Source organism: Melozone crissalis, unplaced genomic scaffold, assembly GCF_028551555.1.
Source record: "Melozone crissalis strain CALT ecotype California unplaced genomic scaffold, PUWL_Pcris_2 ptg000016l_1, whole genome shotgun sequence".
NCBI lineage: Eukaryota > Metazoa > Chordata > Aves > Passeriformes > Passerellidae > Melozone > Melozone crissalis.
The window spans coordinates 16,969,005-16,989,002 of record NW_026535794.1 but is presented as its reverse complement, the minus strand read 5'-3'; the positions used below and the strand labels follow the sequence as shown (position 1 = coordinate 16,989,002).

General features: G+C 43.7%; 1 protein-coding gene across 1 annotated transcript; it reads left to right on the top strand.

The window, feature by feature from the left end:
- The first annotated feature begins 2,136 nt into the window (after positions 1–2,136).
- LOC128935271 (mycocerosic acid synthase-like) lies at positions 2,137–16,967 on the top strand. Its single transcript, XM_054273464.1, is given in 6 exon segments — positions 2,137–2,251; positions 2,963–3,116; positions 4,072–4,232; positions 7,064–7,267; positions 7,371–7,552; positions 11,412–16,967. Coding segments are annotated over 6 exon segments (6,372 nt in total).
- Positions 16,968–19,998: the final 3,031 nt, after the last annotated feature.

The window sequence follows — 19,998 nt, the reverse complement described above, 5'->3', positions numbered from 1 at the left end:
TGTGACAGGAAATTCAACAGCACATTGCCTTGAGGGCTGGTGGAAGACTTTTCTGTACTTTATTTATGTTCTATTTGCAGTCCATGGCTTTCCCTCCTGGTTTAGGAAGGGGGATTCAATAATTTCTCATATAACATTTGCTTGTGTTTTGTTAAGATTCTTTAGTTCACTAATTAGTAACTCAGAAAAGTTTAGCCAAATCCTAAAAATTCTAAAGCCTTCTGAGGCAGAGCTGGGAAGGTTTCTTTTCACAATGCTTCAAACAAATAGATGGAGGTTTAAACACTTGTTCATATTTATTGATATTAAGAGCAAATCAAATTGAATTCTTACTTTAAAGACACAGTATTTTAAATCATATTCCTAAGATCATAAAATATTACTGGGCTATTTCATAATGATCAGAGGGTTGGAGCACCTCACCTATGAAGACAGACTCAGAGAGCTGGGGTTATTCGGCCTGTAGAAAGAAGGCCCTAGGAAGATCATATAGCAGCCTGTCAGTACCTACAGGCCCCTATAAGAAAGATGGAGAGGGACTTTTTAGAAGGTCATGTGGTGATAGGATAAGGAGGAATGGCTTTAAACTGAAAGAGAATAGTATTAGGAAGAAATTCTTTACAGGTTGCCCAGAGAATTTGTTGATACTCCGTCCCTGGAAGTAATAAAGGTCAGGCTGTATGGGGTGTTGAGCAACCTATTCCAGTGTAATATGCACTGCCCTTGGCAGGGGGCCTGAATGTAAGGCATCTTTAAGGTCCCTTACAATGCAAACAATCCTATGAATCTATGGTTTGTTAAAACATAACTTCAGTTTATTATTTGCTAACTGGAAGATGATGGAAAATACTCTTGTCCTTGCTGACTTCAAGAAATTTACAACTACAAGGAAGTGGTTTTGAACTTTAGTCAGGTCACTGATTAATCACATTTGCATTTTCCCCATGACATAGGATGTGTATTTCAATAAGAAACCACACAGAATCCTACATAAATGACTTCCACAGACTCAGTTTATATCTTCACCCCACTGGGATGATACAAGGTAAGAGTTACACAGATCATAGGATAGCTCTAGAGATGCCAAAGATATGTTCTATGTTGTGCTTGAAGGGTCCTTAATTTTCCATTATTTGCTATTTAAATGCTAACTTGGGAAAAATGCTTAAAAGTACCTGTGTGATATAAGTATTTAATTGGGATTTGTTAAGTATTTAATTGTAATTTGCTTTAGTTTAGCAGTCACCTTAAAATATGAAATTATAAAATCATAAAATTCATAGACAATTTTGAAACAATGGAAAGGAAAAAATGCTTGTGTCAATTTTGAATTTACATTATTAGTAAAAAAGAATTTACTCAGAAAAAGTCAGATTCTCATCTACTTATTTTTGCTAGGTGGCTTTTTAACTTCTTCTGTCGTAGCTAATGGAACTAAGAAGTAAATTTTTCAAAGTATGAATCTGAGCAGTTATTCCTAATTTCACCTTTCAAAGCAAACCCCCAAGAAATATTAACTCTGAGTAAGGTGTGGGGCTGTGAAACAGCCTCATCTCTGCTTCACTACTGTCAGTCAGTGACTGAGAAAAGCTCTTTGGGACCTGCTGTGCTATCCTGGCATGGAAAGCTCTCCCCACTGCCAAGAATCCCTCACAAAACCTTTCCAGAGGAGTCTTCTCCTCTTTGTGGGTGGAAGGAAGTCCAAGAGGACTGTAGGGATTAGAGCAGGGCTTCCTAGTGAGTTCTAATTAGGTCAATTGAATTGATTTTCTTCTGACAAGTTCCTTTCTCAGAATCAAGGAAAAAGAAATCATCTGTCAATTCTATCCTGGGGTATTTAATTTGACCCCAAAGAGAATGCTTGTCTTTGCCATCTAATTTGTTGAAAAGATTCACCATTTGTTAGCAGAGGTTAAACAGTAGAAAGGAAGTGTGTTCATGAGAGAGTTTGGGGAATTAAGTGGGGAATTCCCTCTGGAAGTAGAGACAAGAGGAAGAATATAGTACAGCGCTGTTGTGGGAAGTGTCATTTGTCATCACAACCAGCAGTAGATCATTCCAGATTAAGTAAGTTTTAAACAAGTTTATGTGTTTGTGGGAAGTTCATGCTTTAATCTAATATTTATTCAATGGTAAATGCATAATTGCAGGACTGGACTGAGAGTGCTTCTGTCTTGTGCAGCCCCGGAGATGGAGATCGAGACTGCAGATGAAGTTGCTATTGTTGGAATAGCATGCAACTTTCCTGGAGGTAACTTTGGGGTAAAAGCAAAGCAGGCTGAGAGTGAACATTGAAAAGCAGAGAGTTTTATTAATGTTGAAATGGAGGAAACCAACAGTTGTTGGTTTGTCCCTTAGTTGGATTGTTGCTTTGCTGCTTGTGGGGTCTTTTTGAAAGGTGGTGGAAACGGATTAGTTTAAATTTGTCTGCTGACAGACAGAGAGACAAAAGAAGCTGAAGTGCTGGCTGTGGGCAGGGCATTGAGGTGCACATGAAACTCATACAAATGAGCAGGATAGGTCTGGGATGATTTGAACTTTCTGTGTGTTCACTGGGTGGGTGATTGTGTAGTGTTACAGAACGCTGCAGAATCCATAGGAACAGGGCAGATGAAGGGCTGGACATTCTTATCAGCCATGCCTGTAATATGAACAGATTGGGTTTTCCTAAAAGAAAGCTTCTTGCTTTATTACAGTAGGTGGAGTAGATGCACTGAGATGGCAGAGAGAAGGTGGTTAAGGATTTTGTGGGGTTCCTTTGCTTTTAGACAAGCAGTGAGAGAATCAGTCATACTTTTTCATTTTCCTCTCACTAAAGAATGATCACTTCTTTCTGTGGCAAGCCTGCTTGAGCAGCCTAGATTGACAGGTGGGAGGTCCTTGTTGCTGATTGTGCATTTCTGAGTCTGCATGGGGAGGGGGAGCATATCATTTAATCTGTTTGAAAAACTTTGTACAACAGGAGATGGAATTGACAATTTCTGGAAGGTCCTGGTGGAAGGCAAAAACTGCACCGTAGAAATCCCCCCCGAGAGGTTTAATACCAAGGAGTGGTATGATGCAGATGGTAACAAGCCAGGAAAAATATGTACAACACGAGCTGCTCTTCTGGATGAGTGAGTCTGTTACCCTGCTGCACCACTGACTTTTGTAGTACTTTGACTATGGGCACAGTTGCTCAGGGGCTGTGATAGGGTGAAGAATAGCAAATTACAGTAAGGTTAAAATAAGTGTCTTTTATTTGAATTGCACATTCACCTAAAATCCTCAGGGTGTAGAGCTTCATTCAAAGGAGAAGTTGACATGCACAGAAGAAATCTTATTGTCTCCTGAAATTTATACTTGGCAGGGTTGAACCATAGAATCCAGAAATACTTTAATGCTTAGTCCCATGTTAGATATTGAATCCTGCTCTGAAATCAAGAAATGATAGAAGGCCATATAAATCTGATCTTGGGATACAAGATTAAAGTTGGACTTGGTCTTTTGTAAGCATGGGCCTGTTTTGAAGATGCTTTTAAATATAAATACACACAAAGTATTTTTGAATGTATTTTTAGAGAAGCATGGGTATCTGTTGAAAACAGACCTGAGCTGATCCTCTACTTTTTGGTTTTAAATTTAGAGCATTGGTCTGTATTTGCTGAAAATAATCTGAAAAAACCCCACGAAAATAAAACTAGAAAACCAGGTTTTGTGGTGGATTCTTTGCAGTGAGGAGAGATTTTCATTTTGTTTATAACTTGTTGAAGCTCTGACCACATTACTGCAGAGGGAGTCTCATTCTGCACATTTCATAGTTTGAGGAATGCAGTTGGTAGCCGTGCAATAACCATGAGAATAGAAATGGGTAGGAGTGGGCTCTTAACTCTGAAATGCAGAAGCATTGATAAAATGAAGCATCTTTGGCTTATAAACATTTTCTTCTGAATTTCATAAATGGGAACTGTGGCCAAAACACCAGTTACTGCCTGGCTTTTCATGAAGTTGCAAAAGATGTTTACTGTGGGTCTAGAAGTAAATGGATCTTATATACATCTGTCATATTTTATTCTGGTTGGTGTATTTCAGATTTAATTCATTTGACAACCACCTGTTTGGGATTAATAATATGGAAGCAGAACGCATGGATCCACAACAGAAATTACTGATGGAGTGCACATACAAAGCCCTGGAGGATGCAGGAGTCCCTGTGGAATCTATCAGTGGCTCCAAAACAGGTGTTTTTATTGGTAAGATGAAAATTTCATGTCAAAGAAAGTGTGTTTGAAGCTCACAAGGATTGGAGCAATCCTTCATAACCTTTCAATATGTTATCTAGCACTGGATCTAGACTGGAGATCTAAAGCTACTGTGCTATGGCACTAGTGGTTACTTTTGGTAAGAATTACCAGGCTACTCTAGAAGTTCACGGTACAATTCCTGTATCTCTTTTTGGTGCTCTTCTTCCTGTGTTCAGGCACTGAAGGGAAGCAGGAAACTGCATCTGCAGCCCAAGCCTTCTTAGAAAAGATACTCCCAAGCCAGGCTGTGATGTTCCACCCTTAAGGGGAAGGGAACATGCAAGCTGTGTAATTGCTTGGGTCTGCAAAAAAGCACGAAGATTTAATAGTACATTACACACTTGGCATGGAAATTGGAATGTTAGTCCCTGACCTGCTACATCAGCACATGGCAGTGGGATGTGGATGAAGAGGTGAGGTGGAAGGAAAAAAACAAAGGAACAGAATTAAAGAAGGGAAGAGAGAAAGAGGGAAAGAAAGAGCGAAAAAGAGAATGAAAGCAGGGAAAAGAGAGAAAAAGAGAGAAAAAGAGAGAAAAAGAGAGAAAAAGAGAGAAGAAAAGAAAAAGAGAGAGAAAGAGATCACCAGTCCTTCTTCCAGTGTTGGTCTGGCAAATGAGATGTCCAGGGTCTTCGAGGATCCCGCAGATTTGTTGGGGGTACCTTTTTATAGATACATTTCCTTGCCCTGATGACGGGTTGCTCTCTTTCTATACAAATTATCATGTCCAGTTCCTTCTTTCAGACCTTTTTGGAAATGCATCAGAGGCTTTGGGGTTCTTGGGTGGTCTCAATGCCCTCCCTCCCCAGCTTGACCTTGGGTCAATATTTCATTCCTGCTTCTGTCCTGGTGCTGCCCATTGTTTGTTGATGGGGGTAGAGTGGTAGGAAAGCGCCCAGCAGAAAAGGACCTGGTGGTGCTGGTGGTCAGCAGCTGAACATGAGCCAGTGTGTGCCCAGGTGGCCAAGAAGGCCAGTGGCATCCTGGCCTGTGTCAGCAATAGTGTCACCACAGGAGCAGGGCAGTGATTCTTCCAACTGTGTATGGCACTGGTGAGGCCACATGGTCGAGTTCTGTGTCCACTTCTGGGCCCCTCAGTTCAGGAAGGAGGTTGAGGTGCTGGAGTAAGTCCAGAGAAAGGCATCAGAGCTGGGGAAGGGTGTGGAGCACAAGTCCTGTGAGGAACAGCTGAGGGAGCTGGGGGTGTATAGCCTGAGAAGAGGAGGCTCAGGGGTGATTTTATTGCTCTCTACAAATGCTTGAAAGGAGGGTGTAGTGATATGGGGATCAACCTCTTTCACAGGCAGCTGGAGACAGGATGAGAGGATATGGCCTCAGGCTGTGCCAGGGGAGGTTTAGAGTGGACATTATGGAGAAATTCTTCACAGAAAGGGGTGATTTGATATAGGAATCAGCTGCCCAGGGAGGCGGTGGAGTCACTATCCCTAGAAGTGTTTGAGAAAAGACTGGATGTGTCTTTTAGTGCCATGGTCTTGTCGGCATGGTGGTGTTTCACCATGCAGCGGACTTGATTTCAGGGGTCTTTTCCAACCTAGATGATTCTGTAATTCTGTGATTGTGTCTCTGTGGAGCAGAACAAGGATGTTTGTCCCAGAGAAGTGCTGCCCTACCTCCTCATGGTCCCATCTCATTGTGGTTTTTTTAACAATTCTTGCTTATTGCTGACCAATTCTTGGTTATTGCCTTGGTTGGCTCCCTGGCTATCCGGCAATCGGTGTTTGACACGTACACATTAGCCCCTTATCTTCTGGGCTTCTACACAGGCCTACACTTTCCCCCCAATATGCTGTTTTCCAGGATAATTTTGGTTAAGGTGTTCTGGGGATTACTATCCTTTTAAAGCAGCAGAAATCCTCCTGTGGACATTAGAATGGTACCAAGGTGCACTTGTCCAACTGCCTTTGTTACTCCCCAAAAAGTTACAGACAAGATGATACCAGATGCTGTTGAAAGATATTTAAAGGACAATAATAGAGTATCAGCACATTATTGCTGGTGTAATCTGTGTCTCTTTAAAAAGGAGTTTTCTGGGGAGTTTGCTTGATGCACCTATAGGGGAAATGTTTTAGATTATTTTAGTCAGAGAGATGCTCTTCTTCCATTGAAGGCACTATTCCTTGCTCTCTGAATAGAGCTACTGTGCTCTCCACATGTGCTTATGGACTTGGGGATCCACCATATTTCAAACGTTGCATTCTCAGAAAGAGGACACAACTGGTCTCACAGGCCCTGCTCTTCTTTACTATTTCTTATTGGTTGCAAGTGTGAAAAAAAAGATAAACACAAAGTATTGGATGTAGTTTGTGCTGGGTACATGTGAGAAAATGAAGCTAATGTCTTGTACATTTATGTCTGAACTACCATCTTTGTAGCTTGTTGATAAATCTTGTCATAGCTAAACTAAAACAATCTGAGTCACAAAAGTGACACAGATGTCTAAGCAGACTCCAGAGATCTTAGCTGCATGATAGAGTGAGCTGAGCCATCAGAAAGGGCATTTCCTGGGCAGGTAGGAATTTCCTGTCATTTCTTGGGCAGGTAGGAATTTACACTGTTAGGTATGTGTGTGTAGGTTGGGTCCAGGGGAAATTGCGGTGACTTTTCCCTTTGACTTGTGTTGGAGCAAAGCTTCATGACAGGAGAACTGATGCCATAGGGTTTCATCTAAACACTGAAAACGAAATCACACCACCAGGTTTTGAGCTGTACATGCCTATTGTTGTCTTGGGTTAATTTGACATGTATCTGATGTTTTCCAGGCCTCATGAATCGAGACTATGAAATCATGGCCAGCAGAGCTGTGAATGAAATAAATCATTATGATGGTACTGGAACAGCAATGAGCATTGCTGCCAACAGGGTCTCTTTCACATTTAATCTGACTGGACCATCTCTGACTGTCGACACTGCGTGTTCGTCTTTTCTTTTTGCTCTGCACTATGCCTTGCGAGCCATTAAATCAGGTAATGGGACTGAAGAGGTGCTGGACAACAAAGTCAGAATTCCTAAAATTTCTGTCTATCACCAGGGCCATCTCAACATGAATATGTTTCTGTTTGACTCCAGGAGACTGTGAGGCAGCAATCTGTGGTGGGGTGAACTGCATCATTCACCCCCGCACCTTTGTATCTCTCACTAAAGCCAAAATGATCTCTCCAGAGGGCATAAGCAAACCCTTCTCCAAAAAAGCAGATGGCTATGGAAGGGGAGAAGGCTGTGGTGTTGTTTTCCTCAAACCACTGAAAAAGGTAAGATTTTTTGTGAAGCAGCCTGAAGTAAGACTGGTTGCTTGTCTGAATTTTGTGTCTTCAGCTCTAATAATGACTATTCCAGAGAAGTTCTTCCAATCTAAGTTTAAGATTAATGAAGCATGTCTTTTGAATTTATCAACTTTCCCTAACATAGGGAAAGGAACTCACATTTAGAAGTTAGCATAATATTCTGGTTGTTCTTGTCTTTGTTGTGTTGTTTTGTTCTCTTCTCTACAGAAAAAGCATGAGATTAGCATAGAATCACTCAGGTTGGAAGGGGCCACAGTGGATTTTCTGGTCCAAACTCCTTGCTCAAGCTGGGTTGTCTTAGATCAAGTTGTACAGTATTGTGTCCTGATGATTCTTGACACATTCTGTCTCCAGTGAGGGAGAATCCAATCCCTCTCTGAGCAACCTGTTCTTTTGCTTGGTCACTTGAACAGTGACAAATTTCTTCCTCATTTTCAGGAGGGACTTCCAGTGCTTCAGTTTCAGACCATTGCCTCTTGTCCTGTTACTTGGCACCACCAAGGGCCTGGTTCCACCTTCTTGACACCTCTTAAGATACTTACAGACACTGATGAGGCCCCTTCCCAGTCCTCTCTTCTCAAGGCTGAACAGGCCCAGCTCCCTCAGCCTTTCCTCATAAGAGAGGTGCTCCTGCTCCTTCATCATCTTCATAGCTCTCCTCTGGACCCACTCCATTAGCTCCATGTCTTTCTTGTACTGAGGAACCCAGAACTGGACACAGCATTCCTGTTTTGGGCTCACCAGGGCTGAGTAGAGGGGCAGGATCACCTCCCTCAACTGTTGGCAATGCTTTTTCTAATACAACTGAGGATCCCATCAGCCTCCTTGGACCCCCACTGCTGGCTCATGGACAACTTGTTGTCCTCCAGGACCCCCAGGTCCTTCTCCACAGTGCTGCTTTCCAGCAGGTTGACCCCCAACCTGTCCTGGTGCAGGGGGTTATTCCTCCCCTGGTACAGGACCCTGCACTTGCCCTTGTTGAATTTCAGACAGTTCTTCTCTGTCCATCTCTCCAACATGTTGAGGTCCCTCTGAAGGGTTGCCCAGCCCTCTGGGGCATGGGCCACTCCTGCCAGCTTTGTGTTGATAGTGAACTTGCTGAGGAGGCTCTGCCTCTTCATCCAAGCCTTGATGAATAAACTAAACAATATGGGCCCAGGGGATACCACTAGTGACACGTCTCCAACTGGACCTTGTGCCACTGCTTATCACCCTCTGGGACCTGCCATTCAGTCTGTTCTCAATCCACGTCTCTGTCCACTCATGCAGTCCACACTTCCTGAGGACACTGTGAGAGACAAAAGCCTCGATAAAGTTGAAGTAGACAATATCCACTGCTCTCCCCTCATTCATCCAGGTGGTGGTTTCATCATAGAAATCAATCAGGTTGATCAAACATGATTTACCTCCAAGGAATCCATGACCACTCCTGATCACCTTATCTTCCTTGTAGACAGAGATGGCCTCCAGAATGAGGTGGTCCACCACTTTTCCAGGAATTGAGGAGAGACTGACTGATTGGTAGTTCATTGGTCCTTCTTCTTGCCATTTTTGAAGATTGGGGTCCCTCTTGCCAATTTTGAAGATTGGCTCTCCCAGTCCTCAGGCATGTCTTATGATTGCCTTTCAAAGATGATTTTGAGCAGCCTTGCTATGTTGTCCTCCTGCTCTCTCAGACCTCATGGATGCATCCTGTCAGAGCCCCTGGACTTGTGGATGTCAAGTTCATTTAGGGGTTCTCTGACCCATTCCTACTTGGGCAAGGGAAAGTCTTCCTTTCAGCATTCCTTTAATCTGGTCTCCTGGGTCAGAAATCCCTGAGGGCTGGTCTTGTCAGTAAAGATAGGTGCAAAGAAGGCATTCAATAACACAGCCTTCTCTGCGTCCCCCTGTTACCAGGCTCCCCCCTCCATTTGCTAATGGATCCAGGAGTCCTTTGGTGTTAAAATTAATCCTTAATTTTCCTTTTGTTATGATGGATTTGAAAAAGCCCTTTTTGTTATCCTGAAAATCTTTGGCCAGATTTCATTCCAGATGTGCCTTGGCCTTTCTAGTCTCATTTCTGCTTACTCTGACAACCTCTCTGCATTCACTCTGAGTGGCCTGATCCTGCTTCCATCTCCTATATGTTTCTGGCTTACATCTGAGTAATGATAGGACTTCTTTATTCATCCACAGAGGTTTGTTGCCTGCTTTACCTGCTTTCTCTCTTATTGGGATGCACTATCTTTGAACCTGTAGGAAGTGAGCCTAGAATGTCGACCAACTCTCTTGGACCCCTCTTCCCTTCAGGGTCTTCTCCCATGGAATTCTTCCAAGATCCCTAAAGATGTTAAAGTTAGCCCTCCTGGAGTCCTGGAGTTTGAAATCTGTCTCTCTGTCCTGCTACCTCTTCCTTCAATACTGAACTCTACAGTCTCATGGTCTCTGCAGCCAAGGCTGCCCCAAGCGCTGCATGTCCAGCAAGGCCTTCCCTGTTAGTCTAAGGTCAGGCAGCCCAGCATTCCTTGTGGGATCCTTCACTACCTGGGACAGAAATTGTCATCAATGCTTTCCAGGAACCTCCTGCACTGCTTGTGCTTTGCGGTTTTGCTTCTCCAGAAGATGTCAGGGCAGTTAAAGCCCCCCAAGAACCAGGGCCTGTGACTGTGGGGCTGCTTCCAGCTGCCTGCAGAAGGCCTCATCCGCTCTCTCCTTCTGATCGGGCGGCCTGTGGTGAACACCCACAATGGTGTCACCCTTCCTAGCCCGCCCTTTTATCCTCACCAGGGCAGAGCTCAGCACACTCCAAGTGTTGCTTCACATCGAGTGCAGCTCCACCACTGCACTTTCCTGGTCTGTCTCTCCTAAACAGCCGGTGGCCCTTCATGACAACACTGCAGTCACGGGAGCTCTCCCACCATGTGTCCTTAACTGCAATGGAATCAAAGCCCGATGGCTGCACACAGATCTCTTGTTCCTCCTGTTTGTTCACCATACTCTGTGCATGGGGGTAGAGCACTTAATAGAAGTATTTTATGGTGACAATATTCCAGTGGGTGTGTGAAGGGATGTCCCATAGCCCTGTCTAGTGGTTGTGTCTTTGACTTTAGATGCTTGATCAACGTAATCCCTCGTAAGCCTTCTTTTGGTACTAAGGTGTTTCTCTGATATTTCCCTGTTGGCTTCTATTATCTCAGGAGCCCCTTGCTTGTCTCTGTAAGACTGCTGGTGTGCTCCAGTGTGGCTGGTACATCTCAGAGTCACCTCCAGAGGGGCCTCAGAAGTACCCTCTAACTTTTTCATACTATTACCCAGTTTGTTAGGGACAAACCTGATATTACTGCCCTCCCCCATCATAACTAGTTTAAAGCACTCCAAGGAGTCTTGCTTGTTCCCATGCAAAGACTCTCCTTCGTTACTCAGAGAGGTGAGCCCCATCTGATGCCAGCATGCCTGGCTCTGCAAAGGCCATATCATTGCCAAAAACCCCAAAATCTTGGTGGTGACACCAGCTGCAGAGACATGTCTTAGTAGACTCAGTCTGTCTGTTTCTTTCTATATGGATCCTTTCAACTATTATTGTTTTCAGTATTTTTAGTTCAATATTGCTTCTTTGAACTGGAAGTATGGAGGAGAGAAAAACATTTGCCTCAGATTTCCTTAGCAAATATCCCAAACCCAAAACATTTCTTGATCTCTCTCAGACTATGTGCTGCCATGTTACCTCACCCCCTACATGGAGGATAAGGCACGGGCTTGCACCAGGCTTGTAAGGTTCATGGTAACACCATTAACCAGAGACTACTAGTATTATTAAAGAAAACTACACTTTTTCATGGAACAGGCAAAGGAAGACTACAACAAAATCTGGGGCGTGATAAACATCAGTGCAGTCAATCAGAATGGCAAGTCTATAACTCCAATCACGAGACCGTCTCAAATAGAGCAAGAGAAGTTACTGCATAGCATTTATGGAAGTCGTGTTGATCCCTCAGTTGTGCAGTACATTGAAGCCCATGGCACAGGAACTGCTGCTGGAGATCCTACAGAAGCTGAAAGCCTGGGTAATGTCATTAGCAAAAAGAGGTCTTCCCAAGTTTCCATTCTGAAAATCGGTTCAGTGAAAGGAAATATTGGACACACTGAATCAGCTGCTGGAGCAGCCGGGTTAATCAAAGTGCTCCTGATGATGCATCATGGGAAGATTGTTCCATCCTTGCATTACTCAAAGGAGATGAGCAGCATCGATACGGAGAAATTAAACCTTGCTGTTGCCACAGCTGTAGAGCCCTGGGAAGAATCCAGTGAGTATGGAAGAGTAGCTGGCGTCAACTGCTTTGGATTTGGAGGAACCAATGCTCATGTTGTAGTCAGGCAGGTGAAGCAGCCAGAGCCTCTTCCTGCCTTTAAGAAGCCCCTGGAATTAGTTCTGCTGTCAGCAGCATCCCCTAAGTCCCTTCAGATGACAATGGCCGACACAGCTGAGCAGCTGAGCGCAAGGAACTCCGTAACTCTCCCAAGCCTGGCCTATACCTCTGCCTGCAGAAGAAGCCACGCCAGCTACAGGTACCGAAAAGCATTTGTCACAAATTCCCTCCAACACTTGCAGCAAGAGCTGAGGTTGGCAGCGAGCACGGAACCTGCCATATCCAAAGCGGAACCACAGCTGGTGTTTGTGTTCTGCGGCAACGGCGTCACGCTGAAGGAGTTCAGTGAGGCACTGCTGAGCTCAGAGCCGGTGTTCAGAGAGAAGTGTAAGGAAATAGAAGACCTTTTTCAGCAGCACGCTGCCATCAGCCTCCTGCCAGCAAGAAATCATAGCCCAAAGGACTTGTTGAATCCAGAGCTTTGTCAGCCCTTGCTGTTTGCCCTGCAGGTTGCTGTAGCTTCCCTCCTGAAGCACTGGGGTATCAAACCTGTTGCTGTTGTTGGCCACTCGGTGGGGGAAGTTGCTGCTGCACACATTGCTGGGTACCTGTCCCTGGCAGATGCTGTCAAAGTGATTTATCACCGGAGCAGGCTGCAGGCAAAGACTCCCAGCGGCAGAATGCTGGTGGTTGGAAACATCCCCGTTGAAGAGATTGCTGAACGCCTGCACCCCTACTCAGGAAAGGTGTGCATTGCTGCTTTCAACAGCCCCATTTCCTGCACCTTGTCTGGGAGCGTAGAGGCTGTGGAAGCTGTCCGGAGAGAGTTAGCTGAAGCTTTCAGACAGAGGAACATCTTTCTTCATGTTTTAAATGTTCCAGCTGCGTACCACAGCCCCAGCATGGATATGATACTCGGGGAGCTGGAGGAGCAGATAGAGCCTTTGGAAAAGCAGAAGGGGGAAATGGAAGTGATTTCAACACTGACTGGCGTGGCTGCATCTGAAAATGACTTTTCTCAGGGCAAATTCTGGGCACAGCATACTCGTGAGCCTGTTGCTTTCACACGAGCCATCCAAACTGCAGCCAGAGGCAGGGAAAACGTGGTGTTTGTGGAAATAAGTCCTCACCGAGCACTGCAGCGAAGCATAAAAGAAACGCTAGGGAAAGGCACAAAGGTCTTGTCCTCTTTGCAAACAGATGCAGAATATCAGACGCTCTTCACCCTGGTAGGAAATCTGTTTGAACTGGGATTTAATCCCAACTGGCAGCACTTTTATAATGGGTATCAAAGTGTTCCTGTGGCCATTCCACGATATCAATTTGATCGCCAAAAACTCATGAGCCTGGATATCCCTCAACATGCAAGCCGAAGCGGTGTCAGCGCCAGTCATTCTTTGATTTACGGCATAAACAGTGACAACTTGGAGTTTGGCTGCCTGGTGTCCCAGGAGACGACACCGTACTTATATGAGCACAAGAACAATGGGGTGGCCTTAGTCCCTGGTGCTTTCTATGTGGAGCTTGGTCTGGCCTCTGTGATGAGCAGCTCAGAACCCAAAGTGCCTCTGAGCACTTGCCAGCTGAGTATCAGTTTTTCTGCACCGTGTGTTCTTACACAGAATTCCCAAGTGCTGAGTATCAAGCTGAGTCCGCATAAAGCCATGACAACCTTTGAGGTTCTCTCTTCCTCCAACGCAGTTTATGCTGCTGGCCAAGTGGCCAAGGGGCTTGAAGGTGTGGTGGAAGAAAGCAGCATCTCCTTGCAAGCCATCTATCAAAGATGTAAGTCAGTGATTAGCAGAGAGGAGCTTTATGAAGCACTGTCTCAGGTTGGCTTTCAGTATGGCTCCATATTCAGGCAGCTCAGTGATGTGCATTATTGCCAGGAGCTAAAGGAAGCTATAACAAGCATAAAGGTGAATGAGGAGACCGCCAGAGACATGTACAGCTACTGTATCCACCCAGTGCTGCTCGACTGCTTTCTGCAGATGACTGCTGTCCTGACCTCAAGGACGCTCCACTCCAGAGCAGGCTTTCCTTCAGGGATAGGCAGCCTGGTGGTGCTCCGCCCGCTGCAGGAGGAAATGATGATATACATGAGAATGAGCAAATCCACTGGGAACTGCCTTGAGGTCTGTGGGTGCTTTGTGGACAAACACGGCTCTGTTTTGGCCGAGCTCAAGCGCGTTGCCATCACTTTCATGAGGGAATCGTCTTCCAGAGACAATGAGTTTCTGTTTCAAAACAAATGGAAAGAAGTCTCTCTTTCACAGACAATTGGACATCTGGGGTTTAAGCCCAGAGTCCTTGTGTTTGCAGACAAATTTGGGATAGCTGAGCAGCTCAAAAAACACTTGCATCCTGCTTCGACATATGTTATGTATGAAGGCTGGGATTGCCTCGTGGAAGGTGATGCACAGAACAAAATGAGAGCAGAGGTTAAGGATTACGATGAAATTCTCTTCCTCTGGGGAATCCAAAAGTTGAATGAAGATTCCTCGAGGAAAGCAGTAGATCAGTTGGCAAAGTGCTGCGAAGCCTATCGCCAGGTAGTGGTGGCACTAAGAGAGAAGAGGTCTCGCTGCTCCATCAGAGTGATCACCTACAGAACAACAGAGAGATATGTGGACCACATTAACTGTGGGTTTGCATTGTATGGCATGACCAGAGCCTGTATTGTTGAATTTCCAGAAATCACATTTCAGTTGATTGACCTCAGCTCCTCCACTTCCCTGGACATCTCAGTGTTAGCAGATGTTCTTATCAAGTACAAAGGTGGGGACTATCCAGAAGTCTGCATCAGCCAGGGAAGAATTTATGTGTCCGAAATCAGACGCACACCTTTTGTAGATGCAGATTACATCCAACCCGTAAGATCACTCCAGAAATCACAATCATTCACTTTGTACACTTCTGATCCCTACACAGCAAAAGACTTGTCTGGGGAATTATCCAGTGGCACTGCAACTCAGCTTGACAAACAGAGTGTTGAAATTCAAGTGGATAAAATTTGCTTGCACTCAGAAGATTATTTTCCCATTAGTGTTTCTAGCTGTAACTTTGGTAATACACTGTATTGGAACTCCCAGGCAGGGGACAGACACAGGCTTCTAGCACTTGATTTCAGTGGCACAGTCACTGCAACAGGCAGTGATGTGAAAAAAGTGAAAGTGGGAGATCACGTGGTTTCATGTTATCCCACTGCTGCATCATCCAGAGTTCAGATTCCAGGAACAGTTTGTTTCCATGCAAGGAAATTCCCATTCCTCCAGAATGTCCCTTGTGTGTCATACTTCATCATTGCATGGGAAATCTTCACTCAGAGGTTACCCAAAGGAAAACATGGCAGAACATTGGGTATTATTACTACAGAGCCATCCTCAGTTCTGTGCCACGTGCTTTCTGCAGCAGCAGAAGAGATGGGTTGGAGAACAGTCCTTGCAAAGCCCACTCCTTAGATGTGTCAATTTATCAACCGGTGCAGTGCCCTTATTATTCTTCCTCCAGTCAACAGACTGTCTCAGGAGGACCTGGCCCACATGTCCTTTCTTAAAGATGTGGTGATCGTGTGTGGCAGGCAACAGTCAGAATGCATCCAGAATGTCAGTGAAATTGATCATGAAAACGTCAGCTTTCATATCCTTGCCGTTGCCCGCCTTTTCCAGAAAGCACCTCTAAAGGAAGTGCAGAAGACCGTACATGCCTGGATCAGTTCCATGAATATGAAACGGCTTAGAAATCTTTCAGGTTCTGTTTTTCAGCAGACTGAGAATTTTGAAGGGCTAAATTCTGTGATGTCCTATTTCACCTGCACTTCTGTCCCCCTTGCTGTCCTGAGAAGGCAGAAGGACATCAGTGTGCTTTCAGATATCCCATTGTACGAGCCCCAGAAGCAGCTGTTCAAGCAGAATGCTGTTTATGTAGTAGTTGGGGGGCTCACTGGACTTGGCTTTGAAACAGTGAAATTCATAGCTGAGAACGGGGGAGGGTGTATTGCAATTCTGTCCAGGAGAATTCCCAGCAGTGAGAAGCAAGAAGAGTTAAGGGCTTTGCAGCAGCAGTACAAAGGGAGCAAAGTAGTGTCTGTGCAGTGTGATGTGACTTTGAGCAGCGATGTTGAGAAAGCTTTCCAGTCCATTGCCACCACCTTTGTGGGGAGTCCCATCAAAGGGGTGTTCCAAAGTGCTGTTGCTATACACGACGGCCACCTTGAAGTGCTGAAGCTGGCTGACTTCCACAAAGTGCTGAGCCCAAAAGTAGCAGGGACCCTAAATCTTCACTGGGCTACCAGAGACCAGGAGCTTGACTACTTTGTGTGCTACTCCTCTGTTGCTTCCTTTCTGGGCAATGCCACCCAGACAAACTATGCAGCTGCAAACTCTTTCCTGGATCTCTTCTGCCTCTACAGGAGGAACTGTGGGCTCTCAGGCCAGGCCATTAACTGGGGTGCTTTGAACCTCGGCATTCTGCTCAACCAAGACCTCATTCAGAGCATTCTGGAATCCAAGGGCGTAGACATTCTGCAAGTGCATGAAATTCATGACTATCTCAGGAAGACCTTACTTATAAACAACCCGCAGCAATCTGTTGCCAAATTGAACTTTCACACTTTGTATCATCATGTTTTTCGTCAGATTATTTCTCTCAAAAGTCGCTTTGTAACACTTATGTCAGAAGATTACATGAACAAGATGGAAACAGCTGAGGAAGCTGAAGTCCCTGAGACTGCCTTTCTCAAATCTGAGGACTACATCACCTCACTGGTGAGTGACCTCACAGGAGTGAATGCAGATGAACTAACCATGGATACGCCACTTTCGTCTTTGGGCATGGACTCTATGTTGGCCATGACAATTCAGAACCGTGTCTTTCGGGAGAGAAAGGTGGACATACCCGTTGTGAAACTGCTTGATCCTCACACAACTCTGTCAAGTTTAGTGGCGGTGTTCGAAGAAACAAGCGATGCAGATGGAACAGCTGGAAAGAAGAATGCTGTGATTGAAAGTGCAGAAAATGGGAGCTGGCTATAGGAATCTCCCCAGTCAGGAATTGTGTAACTTTGACAATACTCAGCCCTTTGCAGCATGTCAGAATGTGTAATTGCAGAATGTTTGGTGATGCTGAATGTACTCATCTGCACTGGCTCAGAAAACCCGCCCCAGGTTCTTCTGCCATTATTCCGCTAGCTGTATTAATTTCAGTCAGTTGTTTGGCTTGTTAATGTTTGCACCTCTACATTATGAATATGCATTTAAAGCAGCCTAAGTTTATTTTGGTAATGTTGTATTCTTTATATAGCTTTCTTTTTTTTTAATGGTATGAAAACGAATCACTTATCAAGTCATTTGTTTATGCAATGTTTATAAATACCAGCATTTTTTTTAAAGTCCTTTAAATGTTGTGAATTTTAAGGTTTCTTATCAAAAAGGAAACTTGATTTTTTCCTTATGTTTCCAAAAATAATAAAAATGTACCATGTGCTAAGCATACAGTAAATCAACTGGATTTTAAATTTCATTAACCATTTTATGAAAACTGAAATAAACAGGAGTAGTAGAAGAGTTTAAAATACGTAAGCTTAAGTGTAATTTCTTCTTATTTTATTGTTTTTGTCCTTCATTCATTCCCCTAGTTAAAATTTTCCTAATCCAAACATGTGCTCTTATTTTCTTACTGTGAGACCTACCTCACACTTTTGAAAGGAGAGCCCACAGATGGAAAAGTTTATTGATATTTATGTAATAGGGATCCAATTCTAGAAGTTCCAGTATACTTTATAATATATTATGATTAAAAACCAGAGCATTGTATTCAGTTTTAAATCTTACTATAGTAAATAATTTTCATACTGGTAAGAAGACATCTTCTATTGTGAACATAAGAGCAAATGCTTTGTGGTTGAAGTCAAACACAGAATATAGTTTGCTATATTGCACACTGTCATTACCTGTGAATTTATATACCACCTGAAATTCATGAAGAGATGACAGTCTTATCTACTGCTTTGAACAGGGATCCTCTTCTGTTAGTCTCTTCAGGTCAGCACAAATCATTCTAGGTAAATCTACAGTGAAGACCGTACTTTGCATTACACAGAAGAAGTTATAAGTGCCTTTGATTAAGCAGGAATCAGCATTTTAAATTAATCTTTTCCTACAGGACATGCTAGTAGTATTAAATCCTACCGTGTAATATAAATTTAGCATTAAACCTTCTCCATAAATGGTATCTAAGAAAGGTACTTCCGCAGCTACTCACTGAATTATACTCAAATAACATTGTCCTAGAAACTCCCTGTTAGCATCCCTGGGATTCCAAAGAGAAATGAAACAGCAAGAATGGTACGCTAGATTAATTGCAAAATATTTGTTCTATACAGGGGAGATGCTTATGCTTGGTTTGGGTGTGTTTACTAATCACAGAGTGGATTTAATGAAAAAATATCTATATCTTTTTACATCTCCTTTGTCCAAAGTGGAAGGAAACTTTTAAGGAGTTTCCAGGAAATGTATAGAAAAATAGTTTGAATTGGAGGAGGCCTTTAGATAGACCTAAAACTCACACCTGCTCTCCTGAGAAACTAAATCCTGTTCACAGTGTCTGTGGACAATATCTATCAGGACAGACTAAATCAATTCTGAGCTCAGAATACTGCCTTAAAAATAACTGGAATAAGAATATAAATACACCTTATTCAGGAGGAACTGGAGTCCCTCCAGGATTACTGAGCCTGGTGCTGCCAGTGATGTGGATGGACAATGTAGTCAGGATTTAAGCCTGGAACAAGTCTTGATCCTGGATTTTAGTGAAAACACTCCCTGGTCATATGATATTCAGATGAAAGATAGCAGATATTTGCTACTATTCAGGTTTCCCACTCTAAAAATGCAATAAAGTGTTCACATGGCTCTTCATCTGTGTGTTCCCAGTGTAAGCATAAAAGGGATTTCATCTGTTCAGAACTGGTTATCAAATAAACCAGTTAACCAGAGAAATTGTAGAGAAACAACTCAAATCCCTAGCAGAGATAAGAATAGCTGACACACCTCACAGACCAGACAGGCTGCTGTTTTTACATCTGCAGTGTTGATTTTGACGATTTTGACAACAGCATGTGACTCTGGAAGATAGACCTGACCTGTTCTTGTATAATTTTCATGGATAGTTTTTTCAAAGGCTAGCACCCTCAATGCAAAGTTTATCACTCACCAAAAAAAGAAATCTTATCCTAGAAAAAAACATGAAGTGGATTTCAAGAGCTGTACTCTAGAAAGTCTTTGAGGCCAGTAGCCTCCCAGTCACATCATTTGCAGTGCATATCAATTGTGTATTTCCTAGAATGTACTCCCCCAATTTGTTATGACAGACTGAAGTCTGGCAGACAAAATATGGAGGAGACCATGGATTTTATCATGCAGAATACTGTTTCTGGTAATCCCAAACAAGCAGTTTGGGATTAGTATTGTTCAGAGGCTAATTGAAGGAGATGCATAATCTGGAATAGAGCCATGCTTTCCTCTTAAACCAAGGATTCCTTTCAATTCCCTGTGAGTTAAACTTCCAGTTTAGGACAAAGTGCAGTGGAAGACAGATGTTGATCTGAGTATAAGTAAATCAACCATATAAATATGTCTAAGTTATACTCCTTATGCATGACTGACACTCCAAGCCCTGCAACTGCAAGGTGAGAGTTTCATGTAGAGTGACAACTAGTGGCTTCAGGGGTTTCAGCTGTAAGAGAACTGTACCCTGCTCAGGGTAGTATGTGTTTCAGAAGAGCAAGTATCTTGGAGTCACATGAGGCCAAAAGAGTCAATTTTCTGGTAGAGAAGGATTTGGAGCTGGCCAACACAGAGAGGGTCTAATGTGAAAAGAATGGAGAAATGGGGGATTGTGTAGTGCCACTACCAAAACAAATGTCTCAAACTGGCAATAGAAAACACAGCTGTGCAACTGAATGCAAGAAATCAAATGCTCTCTCTAGACTTGCCAAGTTACCTGCCCACAGAAATATCAGGTTTTTTGGTGATTTTGGTTTTAGTGCTCAGCAGAAGAAATCTC